A 26,972-nucleotide genomic window follows, 5' to 3' on the forward strand; every position below is an offset into this window, starting at 1 on the left:
GTGTTGCTAGTGCTTTGCAGGATAGGATTAAAATTCAAAATGATCTGGCCAAACTGGAGAAACGGTCTGAAGTAAATAGGATGAAATTCAATAAGGACAAATGCAAAGAACGCCTTTTAGGAAAGAATGATCAGTTGCACACATACAAAATGGGAAATGGCTCCCTAGGAAGGAGTACTGTGGAAAGGGATCTGGGGGTCATAGTGGACCACAAGCTAAATATGAGTCAACCGTGTAACACGGTTGCAAAAAAAGCCAACATTATTCTGGGATATATTAGCAGGAGTTTTGTAAGCAAGACAAGTAATTCTTCTGCTCTACTCTGTGCTAATTAGGCCTCAGCTGGAGTATTGTGTCCAGTTCTGGGTGCTACATTTCAGGAAAGACATGGACCTATTGGAGAAAGTCCAGAGAAGAGCAAGAAACATGATTAAAGGTCTAGAAAACATGACCTATGAGGGAAGATTAAACAAACCCAATTTTTTTTTCAGTCTGGAGAAGAGAAAACTGAGAATGGGCATGATAACAGTTTTCAAGCACCTGAAAATTGTTACAAGGAGGAGGGAGAAAAGTTGTTCTTCTTAACCTCTGAGGATAGGATAAGAAGGAATGGGCTTAAATTTCAGCAAGAGCGGTTTAGGTTGGACATTAGGAAAAACTTCGTCAGGGTGGTTAAACACTGGAATAAATTGCCTAGGGAGGTTGGGGAATCTCCCTCATTGGAGATTTTTAAGAGCAGGTTAGACAAAACACCTGTCAGGGATGGTCTAGATCAGTGGTCTCCAACCTTTTTACGCCCAAGATCACTTTTTGAATCTATGGGCAACCTAGGCTCTATCCTGCCCCTTCCCCAAAGCCCCGTCCAGCTCACTCCATCCCCCCCCCCCTCTCCATTGCTCGCTCTCCCCCATCCTCACTCACTTTCACTGGGCTGGGGCAGAGGGGTGGTGTTTGGGAGGGGGTGCGGGGTATGAGCTGGGGCTGAGGGGTTCGCAGTGTGGGAGAGGGCCCTGTGCTGAGCCTGGGGCAGGGGGTTGGGGTGCAGGAGGGGGTGAGGGGTGCAAGCTCTATGAGGGAGTTTGGGTGCAGGAGGGGGCTCCGGGCTGGGGCAGAGTGTTGGGGTACAGGAGGGGGTAGAGGTGCTGGCTCTGGGAGAGGGATCAGGGCTGGGGCTTGGGGTGCAGAAGGGGGTATGGGATGCTGGCTCCAGGAGGTGGCTGGGGGTTGGGGTGCAAGAGGGGGCTTGGGGTGCTGGCTCTGGGAGGGGGCTCAGGGATGAGGTGTGGCCTCACACCAGACAGCACTTAACTCCAGTGGCTCCCGGTCAGCGGCAGGTGCAGCGAGTCTAAGACAGACTCCCTGCCTACCCCGGCCCCATACCGCCCCCAGAAGAGGCCAACGTGCCCCTGCAGCCCCTGGGGGGAGGCGCGGGGGGCACATGGCTCCGCCCGCTGCCCCTCTCTGCAAGCACTGCCCCCGCAACTCTCCCAGCCAATGGGAGCTGCATGGGCAGTGCTTACAGACAGGAGCAGAATGTGGAGGGAGACCCCTGCCCTCCTGCCCCTGGGGCCGCGGGGCTGTGCTGGCCATTTCCGGGAGCGGTTTGGGGCCAGGGTAGGCAGGGAGTCTGCCTTAGCTGCAGCCACACTACACCGGAGATTGCGATCGCCTGGGAAATCCTCTAGGATCAACCAGTCGATCGTGATCGACCAGTTGGTGACCACTGGTCTAGATAATACTTAGTCCTGCCTTGAGTGCAGGAGACTGAACTAGATGACCTTCTGAGGTCCCTTCCAGTCCTACATTTCTATGATTCTATGAAACATAGGACTTAGGTACCTAAGTCACTTGGACATTTTTGATAATTGTATCCATTGATGCTAATATTAAGGAAAAATATAGTGTTCCCATGTTAAATACCAAACATTTGACTGTAACAAGTGTTATGTTCTTTATCAAATCACAACAACGTAAAGATGATTTTAACTCCCCTCCAAAATGATCTTTTGATAACCTTTGCTTACTGACTTGTTTATATATATTGGATATACTGTATTAGGATACAGAATTGTCTCTTATAAATTGAAAGGATCACTTTTTTTAACAGTGACCTTTTTAAAAATATGTACATTGCTTTCTAGTACTTTTTTCATGTTGTAGAGAAAATCAACATAGGGTATACTTGGTATGTATACTCAGTTGCCATTTTATAACTTTCAGTGTAATAACTTAGGGCTAAATCCTGCAAATTGATCTACCCAGATGCACCTCTGCATCCAGGTATTGATCCATTAGGGCTCTGCATAGACACCGGGGAGTATCTGGATGCATCCTTTTTATTCCCCCCAAGGATTTAGCCTTTACTTTTTTTCAGCGTGGCAAAATTTGCTAGATCTAGGTTACTAAATTGAGTAATTGTTTTTTAGGTGAGCAAAGGGCGAATGTAGTTAACTTTAACATGAGCATTAACTGTAATGAGCGAAAAGCTTTCCAAAAGATTGATAAATGCATTTAATAACCTGAAAATTCAGATCCCATTCCTATCTGCATTGAAGTCAATGGGAGTTTTGCCAATGAAGATAAGGAGAGAAGGATCAGGCCCTAAATATGCCTACACTTTTTAGTCCAAAGTAGCATGTCCTTCTACAAGGTGAACATAAACTGGAGATTTGTGTGTATGGAGGCATTTTTAATATAATGCATGGACAGTAAGTTGGTAAACATCAGTAAAACATTTTAGATGATATATTAATAGCAAGATTGGTAATCAGTATTTGATTAAATTTTGTAAATTGCTGACATATAATGTGACCTTATTCAGAGGTATCACGTAGTGTTACATAATGTCTTACAAAGTGTTAGGATAATAAAATGGTTTACTGCATAGTAGATTAACACAGCAACTACAGGAATTTGTTTACAATAATTTCTTAATAATTGAAGGAGATTGCTTGCCTGTAAACTCGGAACCATGGCAAGATACAAGAGAAGTGATTTTGGTACATATAAATACAGACCTAGGGGCCTGTTTTTGAGAGGCACTCAATATCCAAAACTGCAGTTGAAATCAATGGGAATTGCTGGCATTCAGCATCTCTGAAGATCAGGTCCATAGATATTCTATTCAGGCATAAAAAGGAAAAGAATGTTAATGTTTTAGAAAGTAAAAGCCAGATTTTTTTTTAAAAAGTAGAGACTATTGGTGCAAGCATTTTTGCACAAGAATTTGCACACTTACTATAGTTACGGATACCTAAGAATAAATAAAATGTATCTTGCTAGTGTTTATGTGCAAATACCGGAATTCTCCATGCAAATATAGATAGGTGCTTAAGCCTGCTGCAGGAGCAAATGCCCAATTTGAAAGCACTGATGTGATAACTGTGATTGCTAATGTAAGCACATAAATATATTTGTCTTTTTAATCCTCTCCCTTTAAAAGTGGACCATATAATTTTTTTCCTTGCAGTGGATTAGGTTGCACTATCATTTCCATGAGCAATCTCCAGCTCTATTAGAGACCATTACACATGGAAGGGGAAAAACAAGGTATGACTAGTTATCGCTGGTCTATTGTAATGCCACATGAAACTTAAGCCAAAAAGTGAACACTGCAACTCAAAACATTAAAAACTGCAGCCTTATCATAAGGCCATAACAAAGAGGCTTGATTTTGAAACTGTGGATACCAGGCTTGCAGAGATCCATTCTTTTGAACTCCTGGCCATGAAATTAAATCTACTTGGCTGCTAGCACCACACTGACCACTGCATCCACATAGCTACAGTAGTGGGGGAAATCATCCAAGAAGACACAAGGACCTGTCTTTGAACCAGGAAAACTAGGACCAGCAATGCAAATAAAGAGTCAATGTGTTTATACAGGCTCTATCTTTTTCCAGGCATTGTGGCCACAGGAGGAAAAGTGTGGACAAGGGAGGAAAGCATATATCAAATGGTTTGACTGTTTGCTCGGCCACTGTAATAGGTGTAGGACTAGGATCACAGAACTAGTACGCCAAATGGCTTATTGCAAACACTGATCTTGAGGAGGTACATGGATTACTTCCTTCTTGAGGGGATGCTGATCTCAAAAATCAGGATTTAGAGATGAGTTATTGGGGAAAAGCAGAAATTACAAAAGGGATATGCTTTCTCAAGATTGGAGCATAATTGTCACCTTCTGAATCTCCTTTCCAAAACTTTTTGTTGTTGTTTTTGTTCTAAAATGCAGATTTGGTGACACTGGAATGTTTCACAAATTTGTGTTGGTTTTGCCAAATTGTTCATGTAGAAAAACAAAAACATTTAGAAATTGTAAGTATTTCATGGACACATTCTAAATCAAATGTTTTTATTCAAAACAATTTTGTTTTGAAATTTCCTTTAATCTTATTTAAAAAAATAAATGTTAAGGCTCAAAATTGAAACATTTTGTTCAACCCAAAGGTGTTTTTTTTTTCAACTTGTTGAAAATTCCAAAAAAAATCATTTTCAGGTCGACCCAAAACAGTGTTTTCAACATTTTTTTTCCAGATTTGCTAATGAACTAGAAAATGATGTGCACAGTTCTATTCCCAAGTCTCTGAACATAATAGGTAATGCTTTTATTTTTTGAATGATGAGGTCCCACCACTGAGATTTGGTGTGTGCCTGTGACATCATCAAACCCGTCATTGGGAATGAGGCTTTCCACCATCAGCATTCCTGACCAAACTGTAATATTGAGCAGGCAATAGCCATACAAGATATTGAGGACTAGCTTCTGCCCTTAGCTGGACAAAAGCAGCATCTGCTAGCTTCATTTGGAGTATCATGTACATGAGTTTTCGTTGTTTAAATTCTGTATCTTAGTATTTTTTTCTCCCGTGTGAAAATGGATCTAAAATGAAAGGGAAATTAAACAGAATTTGGGATAGTGCATTTCAGAATACATAGGGAATGTGCCAGTGTGATCTATAGACTTTTAGCAACTTCTTTGAGATTGGCCTATGGAAGGCACACTATGTGCATTGTAAGTTAGGACATAGTCCTCTGTATGCTTTGTCCATTGAGTAGCCAGATTCACTGAAACTTCCAAAATATTATTATTACAGACTGCGAGTGTAACCTTTGGGTGGGCTAGAGTTCACTTCATTGCTGTTCGCTGGTGCCTAAAAAACCCCCAGCTCCCATAGAAAGTAGCAGGAGACCCAGAGTTCAGTCTCTATGGATTTTCAGCAAGGATTGCACAGGGTCAACCTCCCCACATTCAAGTCACAAAAGGAGCTAAAGAAATGAATTTAATTAAATAACTTTATAAAATCTTATGATAAAGAAATAATAATCTAATTTTTGCAGCGTGACATGGCTATTTTATAATTTGCAGACATTATCTTCACAGTTATACATAAACATAAAGAAAACAAATTAAAATCTAAACAGTTCAGCCCCCACAGAAACACAGTGAGAAGAAACAGAGGTCCCAAAAGCTTTGGTTTTGTTCACCTAAGTCTCAGTTAGAGTCTTTGATCACCAAATATAAACAGTCTGCTGAGTCCAAAACAACATCTTCCCTCCACTTGCTTGTAGAAATCTACAGTTGGAATCCCTGCAGATTCTTCCTCTGCTGAAATCACTGCTAGCCAGTCAGCTGACTGATTAACCAACCACTCAGTTAAGTCACAAGTGTATAGATTTAAAGAAAACCCTGTTACAAGAAAATACAAAACTGAGAATAGCAAAATAGAAATGACTCTTTCCCTATTACTACATTTAAAGAAAAGTTGGTGAATCAGACTAGTTGAACTTGGGACAAATTTAACTAGAACAGTTTGGCTAAAATCAAAGAACGTTCAAAGCATACAATTAAAATAAAAGAAGTTATTTTCCCTCCTAATTTCCCCTTGCTATAATTAGCATTGCCCATGCGTCCCTGTTAGAGGGTTTAACAATATCACTAACCTGCTGTAAAATGCTTCAGAGTTAGAGACAATAGCCTGCTTCCTGCTCCTGGGCTCAGCTTCTCCCATCTCACACAGGGCACATGGCTGCATACCCATAACTACCACACCCAATTCCAGAAGCTTCTGGATGTGGCGTGCTTAATCTGCCTAGCAACAATGCCCAGACACAACTCACTCCTACCTCCCCCCAATAGGTCTCTTAAAGGGAATCTCCCTATTAGGCATATGGGTTACATGAGCATATACTTATTGATCAAAGTAACCTGCCCAAAGTAAAAAGCATTGAAAACTGTTATAGCTTCAAACATAACTAATGTAAAACATTACAATTGATACTCTGCATAGGATTTATGACTCTGCAAAGATTGTTGGAATTTAGAGATAATTAGGGTCAGCTTGGGTACTGTGATAGACCCAGGCCAGTTGGGTACAGCAGAATAGCAGAAGGCAGATATTCTGGCCACTGGATTAACAGTTTTCTGTTCCCTGACTGACCAGAGCAGGGGCTGCTCCAGGCTAATGAGAACACCTGACTCCAATTAACCTGCAAAGAGTCAGGTGAGGCCATTAAGCTAATGTGACCACCTGACTCTAATTAAGGCCCAGCTGATACTATAAAAAGGGCTCACTCCAATCAGGCAGAGGAGAGACAGGGAGCCAGAGAAGAGGAAGTGCGGCTGAAGGACTGGTTAATGAAGACACCCTCAAGTTATTGATAAGGGAGCCCTAAGGTAAGGGAGAAGCAGGAGAGCTGTGGGGAAGTGGCCCAGGGAAATGTAGCAACTCTGGCAGTGAAAGGTTGGCTGCCAACAGCTGCTACCATTAGGGTCCCTGGGCTGGAACCCGGAGTAGAGGGTGGGACTGGGTTCCCCCCAACCCACCACTACAGGAACATCTCTTGGGAGGGGAAGTCAGGCCCCTGTCAGGACAGGAGGCTAAACTGTTCTAAAACAAGCCCTAGGGATAACAGAGATTGTGGGAATTCTCTCACCAACCTCCTTGCTGGCTTATGATGAAAAGGGCTCAGTAGACTGTAACCCTGGCCCTAGAGAGAGAAGGGCTACGTGGAGGGTCACAGAGAGCCACTGAGGCTAGCATATACCACCTAGAAGCGCAGGACCCACGGGGACAAGGTCAGAGCTCTGCCACAGTACCTAAAGTCAGAACCTAAATCCATATTTAGGAGATTAGTCAATGGGCTGGTTCCAGAGGTGCTAAATACTCAGAGCTCTCATTTTCTTCAATTAGAGGAATTTGAGTACAGTTCTGCTGAAAATCAGACTGCACATACTTGTGTCTGAAAACTTTAAGCAAAAGTTTACAAAGGTCATACGTTCTTTAACACGTCACTGGAGAATCAGGCAACCGTTCTATATAGTAATGCTTTACAGATCACTCCAGTTTTGATCTGTATATGGACTGTGATCTTCCTGTGCCAATCTCCTCATTTATTCATGTAGCTTCTTTGTTGACTTAGATGCCCAGAACAGATATGCTTCTCTCAAATCACTGATACAGCTTCACTGGGTAGAGGATAATTGCTAGTGTTCTTCTAAGCATAGCTGAGAAGGACAATGGATTTTTTTTTTTTTAACTTGAGTAACTGAATTTATTTTTGCCAGCTGCAGTTTATGCAGGCATGAGTGACAGGATCCAAAGCAAAATGAAATTGTTCAGACAACTCGTGGGACTCTCTTGTGAATACATATTAAAGATATACACATGCATGCACGCAAAATAAATTTCAGGCCTTGTTTACTTTTCTTACATTATTTTTATTTACTTTGTGTAAGCGGTTTACAAAGAGTGCTTGAAATTCCCCCTGTAACACTGACAGACCCTGGTTGGCGGTGGGCGGGATCAACCGTGGGACCTCTGGAGCTTAGAGCAGACTCATTTAACTCTAAGTGGTCTCGGTGCCACTAGATGGGACAGAACACCACACCCAGAAGATGTGTAGGTTACACCCCCACCTAGGAGCCAAACCTGCTGGTTGTTTCCGGGGTGCACACAGCGCAGTGCCAGGACAGGCAGGGAGCCAGCCTGTCTTAGCCCCGCTGCGCTGCTGACCGGGAGCTGCCGGAGGTAAGCCCATGCCCCAGCCCTGCACTCCAACCCCCTGCGCCAGCCCTGAGCCCCCCTGCACCCAAACCCCTCATCCCAAGCCCCACCCCAGAGCCTGAACCCCCAGATGGAGCCCTCACCCCCCCCTGCACTCCAACCCCCTGCCCCAGCCCAGAGCCACCTCCCAAACCTTGAATCCCTCATTCCCGGTCCCAACCCAGAGCCCTTACCCCCACACCCCAACCCTCTGCCTCAACCCACAGCCCCCTCCTGCACTCCAAATCCTTTGGCCCCTCCCCCCAGCCTGGAGCCCCTCCTGCATCCCCAGAGCCTACACCCCAAGCCAGAGCCTGCACCCTGTCCTGCACGTCAACTCCCTGCCCCAGCCCAGTGAAAGTGATTGGGGGTGGGAGAGAGCGAGCCACCGAGGGAGGGGGAAATGTAGTGGGCAGGGGCGTGCCCTTGGTAGAAGGGGTGGGGCTAGGGTGTTCAGTTGTGTGACTAGAATGTTGGCAACCCTATGCTTGATGAACAATACACAGTACTTGCAGACTTCTCTGTAAGGAAGTTTAGTATATATCATGAACACAATTTCATTTATGAGTATTAACATTTGCTATTAGAAGACGCTGTTTTCATTTGCTTGTAACTTTGCCAAACTTTACTCATTCAGACTGAGATCTTTCTGCCTCAGGTTAATTTTTTTTGTTGTTTCATCAAAAACAGTTCAGCCATTTCTGAGAATGAAGTCAAGAGAAAATAGAGTTCTGCCAACATTAAAAGCATTTTCCAACCATTTCTTTGAAGAGCCCTATTGCCTCCAAAGTAGTCATTTTGCTAAAATCTCTGAGCGCTTCAGCTCTACGTAGATCTCTAATATGGCAATCACTCTGAATATGTTTATGTGCACAGAGCTAGATCTGCAGACAGGGAGACAATGCAACAGCAGTAGCAGCGGCTCCTTTGGTCCATTGAAAGTGTGCTGGGTGATGAGACCATGAATTCTAGTCTTGGCTCGTCTACTGACTGCTGTGAATAATTCTGTGTGCTTTGCAGCCCTTATTAAGCAAGATCTCATGTCCCTACATTCGGAGGCAGGCAAATATCATTTCCCCCATTTTGCAGATGTAGTAATTGAGCGATTGTACCAAGGCCCCTTCTGGTAAAGCTGGGGCTAGAACTCAGGAGGTAGTGCTCTGTGCTGTGCCCTTCAAAAGGCACAGTACAGACACAGAAAGTACAAGATGGGGGAGAAGAGGGAGACAAAGTTGACTTAATCTTCCTTTGTGACTCCTAGCCCCTAGTATAGGTCAGAGCAGCTCTGATGGCTGCCCTGACTTAAAGCAGCCTTACCTTTTTGCCTGTGAGTTTCTCTGCAGTTTAGAATTGCCAAAGCACAAAGTGCTGTGGACATTCACCCTCCTTTTTGTGACAGTGTCTCCTTCTGCTGTGTCACATGCCTATGCCATAGGCTGGGGATATTGTCTGCGGAGCCTTATGCAATTTTAGTTGTGGCATTTCCTAACTTTTGGGTGCTTGATTTCACAACTTTAATGTTCTTTTATCATAGCTGTTGCACGTAATTTATATTTACAGCACTTAAAAATGTAGTAGGTGTCTCACAGTAATATTTCAAGATGTGGTCCCTGTATTAAAGAGCTTACAATCAAAGTTCAGACATGATGTGACAAGGTGAGACGAAAAGGGGGAAAAGGTGAAACGGAGAGAGAAGGTTAACAATAATAATATACCTAGGGTGCAGAGTGGAACGTTGTGCAAAATAAATCTTGACTCGGTTCTCCTCCATGAGGACATCCTAGTGTCCTGTGAGTGGGATGGTGTCCTGAACAGCAACCATTGTCCCAGCTAGTGCTCTCCCCTTATGTTTCCAAATCCTAGGAAACCAATCCTAGGAGATGGACTTTTGTGGGTTTGGTGAGGACCTTTGAAAATATTCTCACTCAACAGTTTTGTCTGGGTTACAGTTGAGAGTACAGATTGGTAGTATATTATAGGAATATTGTAACAAAAGCAAGCATTACAAACCCAGGAAATTCGGAGTTAAGGTTAAACTTTAAAAAATCCAAACATATTAAGGTATGAAAATGTACAGTTAAAGCATCCAGACAACCTTAACTCTGCCCTTTAATGACACCATGCAAGAACCACGTGATTGTTTGATATTTTTGTTTTTGTGGCCTCAGATTAGATTAATCTGAAAGATACATTATTTCCCCCCCTCCCATGGCATCACTACAGGGATATATGTATAAGATATGGGAAAAACTTACTTTAAAAAAAATGTCTGAGCAGCGGTCTTTAACTTGGACTAGGACTAGTTCGTCCTCTATATGCATTTCTACTGAAGAGACTAATTAAAGGTGATGTTCCAATGGTACTCATCCTTTCTTGAATCAAAATATTTTTTAAAATGTTGCCTGAGAGAACTACATTTTTCAACATGAAGTGGAATGTCCAACAGTGACGATATCCTGGGCATTTGCTCTGGATTCAGGGGGAATCACTGCTTTAAGAAACCTAACTTCCCTTGAACCCTCTAAGCTCTATGCTTATTTCTCATTTCTTGGGGGAGGTGACATGCTCCACAGCTATGTACTGGAAACAGAAAGATTGCAAAGATACAATTGCTTTCTTTGGAAGTGATTTTATTTAACTACGGAGAAGGGAAGCCAAATTATATAGCAATCGCTAAGGTCAGGATTTTTGAAAGAAACAAGTTGATCACCCAAAAAAAAAAAAAAAAAAAAATCACTAGACACTTTGAATGGGCCTGACTTGCTGAAAGTGATGATCATACACATTCTGAAAATCAAGCCCCTTTAAGGTATCTCCAGTACCTTAGTCCAAGTTAAAGACCACTGCTCAGAAATTTTTTTTAAAGTAAGTTTTTCCCATATCTTATACATATATATCCCTGTAGTGATGCCATAGGAGGGGGGGAAATAATGTAAACCCAAAATCACTGGTTTCAATTTTGAAAATCTTGACTCTAGTGATTTCTATGTAGTTTTGCTTCTCTTCTTTGTACTTAAATTAAATAATCACTGAAAAGGCTGGGTAAATTGTATTACCTATGAAATACATGACACATAAGTAGACTTTTTTCATTTGTCTGGTTCTTCTCTTTCTTCCCCATACGTGTGTGAATATTTGTTGAATTTTTACAGCTGCACTGTACACTCTCCCATGTTTTGCTATGGTAAAATTCTTTTAGTTTGTGAAAATAATTAAGTAAACTTAAGTTTTCATGCATTTTACTGTGTGATTTTTTTTTAAGTGCATATTCCTCAATTTGCAGAATATCAAAATCACCTTTTCCCCCACAAATAGCTGTTAGTCACATTAGCTTCATTTCATAATCTGCTAACTGCAAAGAATCATGTATGGTTATTTTTAAAAAAGAGGGACAAATATTTGTATTATACTGTGAAGTTATTAATAGTAATTGTATTAATAAATGTAAGTTTAATCAAGTAGACATGGTAACTCATGGTGTCCTGTGGAAACAAATATGCTCTATTTCAAAAGTAAACCAATTATATTTCAGAGATTATTTATAACAAGGTTGTCTGGACATTTAATTGATGATCACCAAGGCCAAGAATAGTGAAAAGGGGAGAGAGCTTTCTCATGGGCTACTTGAAGACTGTGGAATAAACTCTCCCAGGAACTAAGGATAATCACAAACCTCACCCCATTTGAAGAGCAAGGCACATTTCTTTGACCTTGTCTCTCTGACATAGCAGTGTATGTGTTTGGATTTTTTAAAAATAAAATACACAACAAAACACTCCACTGTACACACTTCACCCCCTGCAGAAAGGATGAGAGAACAAACATATGACAGATATTAAGTCAAGTTGTACTGGAAGTCGCTTGGATCCTACAACGATGAGTATATAAGAACCTACATATAATAGAACAAAGCTGAAAAAACAGATTTTGCTAAGTGCTACAGGATTTGACCTGACATTTAGATAATGACTAATTAAATTAAAGGCATTAGCACAAAAATATTATACGCTAGAATGTCAAAGATATGATATTTAAGAAAACTTGGAGGAACATTTTTCCAAATCTACTTAACTCTATGAAAGGTAATGTGAGATGGATTACCCAAAAGCAAATTGAATGTCCTGAATTATCTCAGTGGGAAAATACGCACAGTTAAAATGATAAAGGCGATGGATAAAGCAACTAGCAAAAGGGTCTAAAACATTTCACATGAAACCAAATGATCCAAAGGATAATACAGCAGGCACTTTCTCTGCTTTTGTAAAATCTATAAAGATTAAAAACCACCAATGGGTGAATAATTTCAAAATTGTTTAACCAGATGTGAATCCAAATCCCCAACTGAAGGGAGGCTTAGCGGTGGCTAGAATGCTGAGTGCCAGTCTTCCTTGTAGACCTTTGAAAAGCTATCTATAACTGGGAAATAACAAAGATCAGGTGTTGATTGGACCCTAAGAGAAATGCTGAAATCAGCTCTGGTCACTGCATGATTGTTGGACTATGTCAAAACCAAAGCCTAGAAATGTAGTTGGAGTATGTGCTAACGCACAGAAAGAGGTTGTTTTGAGTCACTTCAGCAACAAGCGAATTGTTGTTCTTTCGTAACCCCTCAGACAGAGACCAACACCTACAAGATCTTCACCATGCATTCCCAAAACTACGATACCCGCACGAGGAAATAAGGAAACAAATCAACAGAGCCAGAAGTGTACCCAGAAGCCTCCTGCTGCAAGACAAGCCCAAGAAAGAAACCAACAGAACTCCACTGGCCATCACCTACAGTCCTCAGCTAAAACCTCTCCAACGCATCATCAGTGATCTACAACCCATCCTGGACAATGATCCCTCGCTTTCACAGGCCTTGGAAGGCAGGCCAGTCCTCGCCCACAGACAACCCGCCAACCTTAAGCATATTCTCACCAGCAACCATACACCGCACCATAGTAACTCTAACTCAGGAACCAATCCATGCAACAAACCTCGATGCCAACTCTGCCCACATCTACACCAGCGACACCATCACAGGACCTAACCAGATCAGCCACAACATCACCGGTTCATTCACCTGCACGTCCACCAATGTAATATACGCCATCATGTGCCAGCAATGCCCCTCTGCTATGCACATCGGCCAAACTGGACAGTCACTACGTAAAAGGATAAATGAACACAAATCAGATATTTGGAATGGCAATATACAAAAACATGTAGGAGAACACTTCAACCTCCCGGGACACACAATAGCAGATTTAAAGGTAGCCATCCTGTAGCAAAAAAACTTCAGGACCAGACTTCAAAGAGAAACTGCTGAGCTTCAGTTCACTTGCAAATTTGACACCATCAGATCAGGATTAAACAGACTGTGAACGGCTAGCCAACTACAAAAGCAGTTTCTCCTCCCTTGGCGTTCACCCCTCAACTACTAGAAGAGGGCCTCATCCTCCCTGATTGAACTAACCTCATTATCTCTAGACTGATTCTTGCCTGCATATTTATACCTGCCCCTGGAAATTTCCACTACGTTCATCTGATGAAGTGGGTATTCACCCACGAAAGCTTATGCTAGTATAATTACTAGCATGCAGAGTCATTTCAGTTAGATAAAGTTAAGGAAAATAAAACATCTACTGGTGGTTAGAAAATATCCCGTGTGTTAACAAAGATTATTTTTGGAATAATCATCAAATTGGAATGCTTTTTCAGACTGCAGTTTTTCATAGTTTAAGATGACTAAATTGCACGGACACACAAAAAATAACTTCTAAAATGACAGACTCCATAGGTATTAGTTGAGGAACATATTAAAGGTATGCAAACATATCACAGGGGTCTGATTGGATGACTTCCTAAGATCCCTTCCAGCCCTACATTTCTATGATTCTATAATAGTAATAAATTTGTTAGTCTCTAAGGTGCCACAAGTACTCCTGTTCTTATAATAGTAAGTTTGACACATTTTCAGGATGTCCAGGACTGTGAGTCACCCTGTTACCCCCCCCCGCCTCCAGTGAGAGGAAGATCTCCTTGTGCTTAACTATGTGTCAGTCCCTGACACCACCAGTCTGTTAACCACCCAGACAATCTCCTCAAGGCTCTGCCAGTATTTACTTTGCCTTGCAGGTTAACAAGAGGTTCACCCAATCCCTGAGCACCCTTGGAGCATTCCCCTGCAGCATCCAGCTCTTAGCCTCAGGACACTCCCAGAAATTAGCAGGTAAACTGTCCCCAGAGCAACAGTGCACACACCAGCTTATTTGGTCCAACTGAGGATCAGCGCCAATCTATCACAGCATTGAGATATATTTATAGTGAAAACAATCACAAGTTTATTGTCAAAGGTGAAATTTTAAGAGACATTGAATAAGGATAGTTGTGGAAACAAATGGTTACATATACATACATATAAAACGCTTCCTAAAGTCTAAACTTTAACAGGCTAAATCCTTGTTTAAAGTAGTTTATCTCATCTATATATAAGAACGGCCATACTGGGTCAGACCAAAGATCCATCTAGCCCAGTATCCTGTCTTCGAACAGTGGCTAATGCCAGGTGCTTCAGAGGGAATTAACAGAATAGGCAATCATCAAGTGATCCATCCCCTGTCGCCCATTCCCAGCTTCTGGCAAACAGAGGCTAGGGACACCATCACTGCCAATCTTGGCTAATAGCCACTGATGGACCTATCCTCCATGAATTTATCTAGTTCTTTTTTGAACCCTGTTATAGTCTTGGCCTTCACAACATCCTCTGGGAAGGAGTTTGACAGGTTGACTGTGCATTATGTGAAGAAATACTTCCTTTTGTTTTAAACCTGCTGCCTATTAATTTCATTTGGTGATGCCTAGTTTTTGTTATGAGAAGGAGTAAATAACACTTCCTTCTTTACTTTCTCCACACCAGTCATGATTTTATAGACCTCTATCATATCTCCCCTTAGTCGTAAAGTACCAGTCTTCTTATTAATCTGTCCTCATAAAGCAATCCCCCAGCATGTTCAGCCAACATGGCTAGGATTCCCTTCTCCTGACTGCAAAAAGTGCTGTCTTTTTTGCTTCTTCAGTGAAGGATAAAAAGGTGTCCTTATGCCTTCTTCTTCTATGCCCAAAGTTCATTGTTTTGCACCCAGAGTCCGGATGACCCCAATGGTTGATTCCCTGGTGTGCTGCTCCATGTTTGCCTTCACATCCTCATGTTGATCTTGTATACAAACGGTTTTCCAAACTGTTTCAATGGTTTACAATGTTTATTTTAAATGTGAACCAAGGCAGACTGGTGAATATACATCCTTTGGTCAAAACTTGCTTGTCAATCCTGCTTTGATTCAGACCTTAAAACATATTTTCCACATTTGAGGCAAACTTGAAAATTGATGTATTTTGCATATCGGATTCCTGTATAGGAAAAATTTGTGTGCTTAACTTCACTTTCTAAACACACACAACCAGTTTCCTGTTAAAAGATTCTGGGAAGTTTAATCTAGCAGTCATTTTTTGTACTAAGTAGTACTTCTGTATAACTAGAACTATCACTAGAGAGTATACTATGGTGATCTTGAGCACAATGTAAGGCCTTGATGCAGAAAAGAATTTAAGCACATAGCTAACTTTAATCCATGTGAATAGCCAATTTGATTCAGTCCCTGGCTGAATCAGGTCCTAAATGCTCAGATATAGATTATACATTGCACAGGCCTCTAAAACTGTGAACATTTTTCTGCATCCTGATTTTTTGGGGCTGCATAAACTCTAGTTTGTGATGACAACCTGAACTCCAACTGGTATCTAATTTGTTTATGCATGAGCACAGTTTGTGCACTCAAGTTAGAGTTTTTACATGCGCGAAAACTCACAAATTGTGCCCACAATTTTGAAGGTGCAGTTGAACGCCTTATAAAAAATGGGTCCTTAATACAAAATATACAAACCTAGGAAAATTGTTTGTAACTTTCACAACTGCAGTTGACACTGGTCCCTTGTGGCCTTAGAATCTATGAAGATATTTTAGGCTACCATGAAGTGTCAAGTGCAACATCACCAAGGGCAAACATAGTTTGGCTACAGACAATGGAGAGAACATGGATGGCTTCTGTGCCAATTTAGCGGTAGTCACTTGCATACTACAGAGCACTAGAAAGGGAGCGCTGAGGGAAAATCTAGATACTTTTTTCCCCCCAAAGGTGCAGAAGGATTTGCTGGCAAGGATGCTTATGCCCTTTTTCCCCATTTTTCCCACTCCTAGCACCTCTGGAGGCTTACACAGACAGTCTCTCAGACGATGAAGCATAATTTAGTCCTTAGACACCAGAGAATGTATTGCACCAAATCCTAACTAATTTTAAACTAGATCAAATCATAGCTCTGAAAAAAATGTTATCAGTTTGTCATCACCAGTAAAATCCAAGGTCTGACTCTGAAGTGTTAGGGTGTCCTTCTTTCTGTTTTTTTTTGTAACCTAACAAATGCATGTGGGTTCCCCCCGCCCCCAAATACTCGGGGCCTGTGTCTGCTGTCCTTTCTCCAGGCAATGGGAGGTGGTTCTTCCGTCCATACTAACTTTGCATTCTTATCTATTGATCAATTTCCTAGTAAACCTTTTACAAGTGCATTGATCCTTTTATTAGTCACTATCTCTGTCTGAAATAAACTTGACCAAAATGTTCTGCTTTCTTTGCTGGATTATGTTAATGAACACCATTGTAAAATCAAAGATTGCAATATAGTAAAGAAAACCACATATATCACTGAAATCATTTCATGGTTTTTCCCCTGCTGATGAGTTTATTAAATGACTTTTTAAAATCCTTGGTTGTAATTCTAATCTTTGTAAATCCTTTGTGGAAATAGTTAAGTTTGTAGTAAATATTTAATCTGAAGGTGAAATTCTGCCACTAAAATCTGATATTTGCAAACGGAATCTAAGCCTGGCTAAGTGTAGCAGCTGAAATGCTTTATTTCAGATTCTGATTGCATATGCATTGATTTATATAAAGAACCATCTTATTTCTATTCATCTTGAATTTGGCAATCAGCATTCTCCAGAGTTCAATTACTCTGAGTTTGTGATCACTTGGAGATTTTCAGCATATGTTATCATATTATATCTATAAAGCACTGGTTTTTATTTTAAAGTATCCAGTAACTCTGACTATCTTATATTATATTTGGCCTTGGGGTTTGTCAATAGTTTTGTAAAATTAACCAAAAAATCCTTCTCTGCTATCTTTTTCTGCCTTAGGGTATGTGGTATGTACCTGAATTTTCAGATAAATTTGCTTGGTTTATCAGTATGAACTGAAATGATTCTCTTATTCACTTGACTATATCAATCTGCCATTACCTTTCCTACCTTCGTGCGAGTGGTAAATATGTTCATTCTTTTATCTGTATATATCATTTCAAAACAAAACCAAAATTGTGTTTAATAAATAAAAAGTACACAAAGCAAACCAAGTGCAAATAAAGACCCAAGCAACCCATTGTGCTTGTAATTGCAGTCTTTGTACTCTTTTCCCATACTTTTTCCCTTTGTTTTTGAAATCTTTCATCTCACTCTAGGTCCCAAGCCTGCCACTGATTCTGTGTAACCACACCCCTGCACCCATACAGATCCTTTTGGAGGTCAAGGTGCTCTGTGCAGACACATGCAGTCAGTTGCTGGATCAGGGCTTTAGAATGTGAGCTCTTCAGTGCTATACAAATAATCATCATCATCACATACTTATTTAAATAGCAACATCAGCACTCGTCTCAGTTACTGCAAATCCTTCTCTCTAGCCTTGACAATGCAATCTTGCCCCCCTCGGATCCATTCAAATTGCTGCTGCAAAGCTCCTTTTCCTAGCCCCTTGCTTTGACCATGTCACCCTTTTCTTCAGATCTTTCTATTGGCTTCCCCTTCTCTATCACATCTAACATAAGCTAATAGTCTTTATTTTATAAGGCCCTTTACAGTCAATCCCCTCACCGATCATCTCTCATTTGCTAATGAGCTGTTGACCCTTGCTTCCATCACCCCCTTGTATTTTCCAAAAAGAACCTTCATGCTGCCCCTGAAGTTTAGGAGGCGCTCCTCATGAAAAGCTACAAATCTACCTCATTATCCACTTTCAGATTCCTCCTTAAAACTCTCCTTTGCCATGATGCCTACAAAAACTTGAGGACTGTTAGATTGCTGGTGTGCTGAAACCCCTGCCTTTATCATGCTGACTCCTTGTACTCCCCCATTGCTCTATCCAGGGCTATCTGTTGTTTCTTGTCTTATACTTAGATTGTAAACTCCATGCGGTAGGGACTGTCTTTTTCTTCTGTATTTGTACAGCACCCAGCAAGTGGACAAGGCTCCTAGGCATTATAGTAATATAAGGAATAGTACGAATTTAATAAAGACACCATCTATAGTCCACTTCTGTCATGTGCACTGACTAAAAGGAAAAAAGGCTATAAATGGTTTGACATTACTTTTAACAATCCAGAGTAATGGAGAGAATACTGTCTCTTTTTATGTTAAATTAACCAGTGATAAGCCCCTCTCTGTTGATGTAAGGTAAACTGTATGACCCCATTTCCATTAGTAACTGAGCATCTTACAATCTTTAATGTATTCTCTTAGCACCCCGTGAGGTAGGGAAGTGCTGTCATCCCCCATTGTACAGATGGTCAACTCAGAGACTAAGAAAAGCCCAAGGTCACACAGGAAATCTGTGGCAGAGGAAGTATTTGAGCCCTGGTGTTCTGAATCCTACAAAGGCACCCTAACTACGGGAATATATTTCCTCAGACAAACATCGTGCCTCTGTCTCATATGATCTCTTTAAGTGCAGAACTTCTCATTCAGCTCTTCTAAGCCTTAAAATACTTTCTAGTCACATTATTCTTGTGGCTAATCCTGTGTGCATATTACAGGTAGCTATACACATGCCAGAGTTGAATTTCATTTTTCTGTATCTAAACCATTGGAAGATTTGGGGTCTGAAGATGAGAGCGTGCACTTCCCACCCTGCAAATCTTAGAGTTGTAGAGGTCATTGCATCCCAGTAATGATCATAGCAGTATCAGACCCTAGACCTTTCTTTCTAATGCCAAGACTGCCAAGTTCTCTCCTCTCTTGTCTCCATCACCAGAAGTACTTTTTTTTTTTTTTTTTAGTGACTGCAGTAGGGATTGTCCAGCTATGCAGAAAGGAGGAGAGGAGACACTGGGTGTGGTTTAATAGGCTATTACCTTATTCCTAAATGTCTGAGGCTACGTCTACACTACCGGGGGGGATCGATTTCAGATACGCAAATTCAGCTATGGGAATAGCGTAGCTGAATTTGACATATCTGATCCGACTTACCCTGCTGTGAGGACGGCGGCAAATCGACCGCTGCGGCTCCCCCGTCAATGGCGCTTACTCCTACCTGGGCTGGTGGAGTACGCGCGTCGATTCGGGGATCGATTTCTACCCGCCGATCCGGGCGGGTAGTGAAGACAAGCCCTGAGAGTACCCAACAGATAAAATTGTATAGTGCAGGTTATTCCATAATCATTTACATATTCTTGGTAGGCTATTGGCATCCTTCCCCATCCTGGTCCCCAACCAACCCACTGCTGGGACCTTGCCACCCTCACTTGGCTAAGGGGGGGTGTAAGGAGTTTGGACTCACCCCTGCGGCACCTCCTGCTGGCTGTCTCGGGAATTAGCTCTCCCAGCATCCGGAGCACCCTCTGCAGGCCGGTGATCTGCCTTACCGCTGGCCCCGTGTCCCTCCCAGGACCCTGGTGCCCCGTTTACCTGGAGTGCTGCCCCTCTGGCAGTAACCCCTCACAGCCTCAGGGTCTCCCCCTCCCAGGGGAGCCCCCACCCACTATCCCCACTTCGCCTCAGTGTTCGGCTACTGCCAGTCCCTATCTAGCCCCCCGCTCACTGGGGCCGACTGCAGTGTAAGCCACTCATCATAGGCAAAGGGGGTTCAGACCTGCTGCCTCTGCCTACCCATGGGCTGCCCCCTGCAACCCAATACCTAATGGGCCTTACCAGGCCTGCAGCCTGGGGCTTTCCTAGGCCGGAGCTCCCCGGCTCCCTAGGCCTTTCCACAGCCCTGCTCCACTCTAGGTTCCCTTCTTGGCACCTTGCAGCCAGGCCCTAGAGGCAGGGGGAGACTGCCTGGGCCTCTGGCTCACAGCCTTTTATAGGGGCTAGCTGGGCCTGATTGGGGCATGGCCCCACCTGAGCCTACTTTCCCCAAATCAGCCCAGGCTTCTTGCCCCAGCCACAGCCCTCTCCTAGGCTGTTTCTAGCCCCACAGGGCACGAGCGGGTAACCACTCCGCTACACAGGAGGGCTATGAAGGAGGGTTGCCTCCCTGCCATACCAGTCATAGACACCTCGAACCCTCCTGCCCCCCATTTACGCTCTTTTAAAGAATGCCTCTTTTAAATCCTTTCTCCATTTGATATGATCACCGTATTCATTCTCTGTGAAGTATCTGCACTGGACACAGGGCTTTCACTCCCCAGATGTTGGGCATAAATAGTCCCCTTATCTTCTGGTCACCTGTGGGGGCTGGGTTAGCATCCCCACGCTGACCTGGGATGGAGCTGCCTCCATGTTGCAGGTAACTCACTGGCTCTCTAGCCACCCTCAAAGTGGGCAACACACCTTCTCCGCCATGCCTGACAAAGGTCCCTGCAGCTTAATGTGCAATGAGGTCATTCTTCCTTAATGCTAAGTGTACAAGGGTTAACCGGGGCTCGACCCTCTCCGGGGCAGCGGGGAGCCACACCGGCTCACTAGCCGCAGCTGACATTTGGGGAATTAGTCTGTCTCCCTCTGCAGCCCTTGCGGTAACTGAAATACGCGCCGTAAGCCCAGGCCCTGGGTCAGGGCGGGGCAACAATGAGTCAGGGCTCAGGCAGGGCTGAGCAGTAACAGTACAAACGGTAAGAAGCCCAGGCCCTGGGTCAAGGCGGGGCAACAATGAGTCAGGGGCTCAGGCCCCAAGGCAGGGCTGAGCAGTGCCAGTAGACCCAAGCCTCCAAAAGGCCTGGGAGAGGGGGAGACTGCCACCCACGAGTTGCGTGGTGGAGGGGACGCAGGCCCTCCCACTCCACTGCGTCCCAGCCCGGGGCCCTAGCAGCAGCAGAAGACTCGCTGCTGTGTCAGTGGGGATCCTGGCCGCAACACACTGACATGGGCTCTGGCAGTGCTGCAGCCAGACTAGGGTCGACTGCCCCCGGGCTACTTCCAGACTCCCCCTCAGTTAGTAGCTGGGTCAGGGTGTTGTCCTCCGGGTAGCGGGCGAGCAGCAGGCCCGGCAACTCCTCCGGGTAGCGGGCGCAGGGCAGGCCCGGCAACTCCTCTGGGTAGTGGGCGCAGGGCAGGCCCGGCCAGTCCTGGCGGCCGCCCTGGGCCGCGGGGTTGTCCCAGTCACGGGCTAGGCTGGAGGCGTCTGGCCTCTCCGGCGGCTAGGGCCTTACTGAGCTCTGAGGGCGAGCCTTTATACTTCTGGGTCACCGCCTGACCCTCTGAGGGGTGGGCTCAGAGCTCCCTAGCTCCGCCCACTCCGGCCTCCGGATGGGCTCTTCCCTTTCCGGGGCGGCGGGGAGCCACACCGCCTCACTACATAATTCAACAGGAAGTAGGAGAGGCACCCTGCAAAAATGGTTAAAGCTGTTGGGCTCAAGCTAAACTCTTAAAATTGCATTTGAAAAATTTGGTTTCTCATACATAATTAATTGTTGCCTTTTCCAGGCCCTATCTTTCTGTTCCGTCTTCCCCTTCAACTCCAGCCACTGAAGAGCATGTCTTTGTGTCAAGCCTATTTGACTCAGCACAGGGGGACAGGACTGGCCTGTAGGATATGTTACATATCACTTGATGATCATTTAAAAAACTCAGTATGAACTGACCATGCAGCTCTAAAGAGCATAGTCACTAGCAGTCTTTACATATTTGTAGAGGACCTCATTCTTAAATTGTTACTTTGGTAAAATCATTGTTTCTTATGACTGGAGAACAGAAATGCTTTTTAGCTTTTGTGGCAGGGTAAAGCAGATACGCCTGAATGTGTCAAAATCAGAAAAAGCCAAATTAATCCTTAAAATTATATGTATAACAAAGACTTTCATGGTGGAGAAGTTGGAAGGAGTGTGAGACTGTGTATAGCACATACATGTTTTAGTTAGTCTGTATTCTGTTATCTGAATGGGAGTTTGTAATGCAGTGAAAGCAATAAACCAGTCAGACAGGTGTGCAGATTCATATGTGCAAATTTGGCAGTTGGCAGGAGAAGGAAGAAAATCTGCTATCACAGAATAGGTGGTATGAGTTTGAAATTGGTTTCAAAATAATATTGCAGAATAACAGCCTGATGGATTTAATATAAGGCCATGTTGGTTTCTTTTAAATGAATTGCTTGAGTGCCATGGGATCGCATTAAGTCAGTTCCCACAGTACTTTGACTCAGATCCTCAGTGCTCCAGAGCGTGGCTTGGAAGACCTGGGTGAGAGGGGAAGGTGACTTTAAATCATCTTTGTACTCCCCCCAGTCCTTGGGGCCAGCTTGTCTTCTGACAGAGCAGCCTCAAGGCTGCTCTAATTTGTTTTGGCTTATAATGCTATAATTATATCATATAATGCTTATAATGCTATAATTATAATCGCATCCTAAGGGCTATAACATCCATCAGAAGTTGGACCCTTATGCATTTTATTCTCGGGAGGCAGGAAGGAAGAGGTGGCCTAAAGCTAACTCCAGCTACTGTACACAACCTGAGCATTCCCTGATGATGGTAAGAGCCCCATCAGTCATAATAAGGCAGTTTTCCAGCTTCTTTGAGTCTCAGAAATGGTGCACAGGGACTGGATCAGAGACTGAGGATCTCTCTCATTGACTTAAATTTGAATCTTGTGTAATACTCGTACTGTTTCTCTGTTGAATGACTGAGTGGATCATAGTTGTTTGCAGTGTTTGGTCCCAGGATATGAGAGAGATAAGAGAGGTGCGATAATATCTTTTATTGGACCAGTGTCTATTGGTGGAAGTTACAAGCTTTCAAGTTCCACAGAACTTTTCTTCAGGTTTGGGCAAGGAAGCAGAATATTGGAGCTAAATACAAGTTGGGACAAATTGCTAAGCAGAAGGGGCAACATATGAGGGAGGCAGTCACTTGAAATGAAGTGATCAATATGGGTTAAATCGTTATGCACAATAGACAATGAAGTGGGCAACTAAAGATCCTAAAATTTAGGTGATAAATATGTTACATTAATTTTGGGGAGAATGGTCCTTGGGGAGGAGACTTCTTAAATGGCTATTACTCTGCTATTGTATTGGTACATTCACAAGTGTGGGCATTGATACTTTTCGTAAGGAGAAACTAGTTGGACTGAATAGTAATAATGTATAAGCACCTACAAGGCAGTTTTTAGCGATCAAAAGCAATGCCGATAGAAGATCTCCACCCCAGTCTTCCTATCCTCAGTGCCCCAGAAAAGCCACTCTCAGGACCTGTTGATAGCCACAAGCACTAGAGTGTGAAGCCCTAGTGTACAAGATCATGGTAAGCTTGTACACAACATATGTGTGCCTGCCTGAAGGATACTTACAGTATTCTTTTCCCTACAGGGCCGGCTCTACTGTTTTTGCTGCCCCAAGCAGCGCGCCGAATTGCCGCCGCAGACGGCGGGCGTAGTCCTTGTGCCGTTAGGGCAGCATGCGCGTTTCCGCAGCAGCAGCTTTGCTGCCGCCGAATTGCCACCGCCACGGAAACACGTGTGCCGCCCTAACGGTGCACGGACTGCCCCCGCCGTCCGCGGCGGCAATTTGGCATGCTGCTTGGGGGCAAAAACACACGGACTGCCGCCCCTTGCAGATTGCCGCCCCAAGCACCTGCTTGGAAGGCTTGTGCCTGGAGCCAGCCCTGTTTCCCTACACTGATGAGAACTGAATTCAATGAAAGCAGCCTCAACAATACCAGTGTAATAACATAAGGGGATATAGATATAGATAATACATACATACACACACGCGCGCACACACACACACCATTATTTCTCATTAATTGGGTTTCTCTTGTTCCTATGGTAGCTTATTTAAGATTTCTCTGTAGCATTATTGGCTTTGGGCCTAAGATAATGTTCCAATGTAAATAGCCAAAACTGGAAAACAAAACCTTGTTGAAGTCAGACTTACGTTATTCTTGCACTGTTTGGAGTGGTTCACAACTGTGAGTGCCTATCTCAGGACAGATAGTCAAAAACAGGACCGACACACAAAACTGGTGGTATATTCTATCATTAGATTTAACCAACCCAGTAACAAATGTGAACTCTTGGATCTCTGTAACAATCTTACCATGAAGTCACAGACAAGCCTCGTGGGCTCGCCTATCTATTTTACCACCCAGGCAAGCTGGACTTAGTGCTAAATGGTCACTTACACCAAAAAATCACAAAATATTCAGGTTGCTCCCAGTCCCAAGAGACCAGTTACTTTCCGGAGATCAGTTTGTATCTTAGATTTCACACCAGAAGGCAATGCAGGTAGCTAATCCCAAAGTAAACTAATTATTTGTTAACTAGGGGGGAAAAAAAGCTTTATTTACAGCTTAAAGCAGGCAACACATATACACAAATGAGTTCACTCTCTGGTTCCAAAAGGTGACAGAGATGTTGTTCTTAGCTCCAATCTTTGTAAGAGTCCAAACAGCAAAGAAATGAAAAATCTTTGTCAGCTATTTTTATTTCCCTCTTCTAGCATTCAGACAGATGGGACCAGGCTTTCTGCATGTACTTCTCAATGGGTGGATGGGCTAATCAACAAAGCTTTTGTCCTACAATGGCCCACTTAATTTTGATAGTCCTCCTGGATAGGGAGGGGCAGCCACTCTTGCCATCTGAGTTCACAAGTTCAGAGCAGGCATTTTTACAATTATAAAACAAACACATTTTATCTTGTAGCATGGAATACAGACATTTCAAATGAGATTAATGCATTCAGCAATTTACAAGCATTTCATAGAGTCTAAACACTAAACACATCCTTACAAGCCTAACACCTATCTTGAACAATACTAACAGACAGGTGAGCTGGTCTGGTTTTCAGCTATGAATTTGTCAATGTTCAGCTGATGCTTACAGACTTGGCAAAAGCTGGCACCTAGTTTGCCAGCGTCACAGTTACCATAATGAGAGGAATTTTGTTAGGGTGCTAGCCTGGGATTTAGGAGACTGGATTCAATTCCCTGTTCCACCACAAACATCCTCTGTGAACTTTGGCCAGTTATTTAGCATCTCCATGCTTCAGTAGCCCATCTGTAATGGAGATAACACATCCCTACCTCGCAAGGGTGTTGAGAGAATAAATAGGTTGACGACTGCAAGGTGTTCAGTTACTTCAATACTGGGGACCATAGAAATACCTTACATGGATAATGACCTACCCCACTTTTTCTCTTTACTGACAGATGGGACTAGGATACATCATACAACTTGTTTCTACACTGTGTGATATTACCAGAGACTTCTGTATAATAGAATCATAGAATATCAGGGTTGGAAGGGACATCAGGAGGTCATTTAGTCCAACCGCCTGCTCAAAGCAGGACCAATCCCCAACTAATAGTTACCTAACTGCGGGGCTGACTAAAATCCAGGTGTAAATTGCTGAGAGCTGTTTGTCTCTTTTCATTGTTTTCCTGCCTGGAGTTCTGAGACTAGTGATTTTTTTTCATTCAGTCCATATACCTGTATGTTAAGCCAAGTACAGGATTAATACTCTTGTTATAATGTATTCTGTATCTAGATTACAGCGAAAAGGAAGGTGCATTGGAAATGCATTGAACATATTGTATTTATGAAAGAAGACTACTGATAATAATGAATAATTGTTTTCCTGTTTTTACAGCTTGCAGGCCAGGATTCTATAAAGCATTTGCTGGGAATATAAAGTGTTCCAAGTGCCCTCCACACAGTTTAACCTATGTAGAAGCAACTTCTGTCTGTCAGTGTGAAAAAGGTTACTTCAGAGCTGAGAAAGATCCACCAACTATGGCATGTACCAGTAAGTCTGATCTGTAATTTCTGTTTGAAATTCCCCTCATTTTCATCTTATTTATTTTCACATAATAAAGGTGGCATCTCTGCATGCCAATATTGTGCTCTATCCCTCTAAAAGAAAACAAAGGAAAATGTTTTCCTTAATCACAAATCAAACAGCAGGTTTCTCTTTAGTCTTAATGCTCCTAAAAATTATTGAAAAAAGTTTCCCATCTTAAGGAACATTTTTTTGTTTGTTGGTTGGTTTGTTGTGGGTTTTTTTTAAGAAAAATTACAGAATATGTAATTTCTTCCCACAGATAACAAGGTTGACGTTTGAGTAGCAATAAATATTTCATCTATTAAAAAAATAGCTTTGTACAAAAATCTTCAAAACACCGAGGACACACATAAAGTTGAAGACAAAACTGGTAGTACTTATTCCTTTCTTTCCTCTGGCTTAAATAAAAAATAACTATCAAACAAACATCATCCTGACAGATTGGCATAAAAGCTTAACTATCCAAAAAATCCTAAAATGAAGAGGGGGAGGGAAGATGCATTCAGTCACACACAGGTACAATTAAACCCTGTAGCATTTCCACTTCTTTCAAAAGACAATTAGATCTTTTTATATAGCTGTGATAATGAAAATTATTTAGCCTTTTCAAAATTTAAACAAAATCCTGTAATGTCTGACAGGAAACAAAACTGATTCATGAAAACCTAGAGGCAGAAATTCTGACTACAGAAAGACATTTTTCTTCTCATTGGATCAATTTGCTCATGTCTGGAGACAATGTAAAAATATAAATTTTCCTTGTCAGTTAATAAAATAGTTCCCCTGGATTTTCATCATTGGTTCATTATTCACTGACATTAATTTGTTGGTCCCAAAGTAACAATATC

General features: G+C 42.8%; 1 protein-coding gene across 2 annotated transcripts in view; it reads left to right on the forward strand.

The window, feature by feature from the left end:
- EPHA6 (EPH receptor A6) overlaps positions 1-26,972 on the forward strand; it is an 875,951-nt gene that overhangs the window by 440,231 nt on the left and 408,748 nt on the right. For both annotated transcript variants that reach the window (XM_065406410.1, XM_065406419.1), the window contains exon 4: positions 25,933-26,088. In XM_065406410.1, the coding sequence (XP_065262482.1) occupies positions 25,933-26,088 (156 nt within the window). The remainder of the gene's footprint in view (positions 1-25,932; positions 26,089-26,972) is intronic.

The sequence above is a fragment of the Emys orbicularis genome, chromosome 1, assembly GCF_028017835.1.
Source record: "Emys orbicularis isolate rEmyOrb1 chromosome 1, rEmyOrb1.hap1, whole genome shotgun sequence".
NCBI classification, from domain to species: Eukaryota; Metazoa; Chordata; order Testudines; family Emydidae; genus Emys; species Emys orbicularis.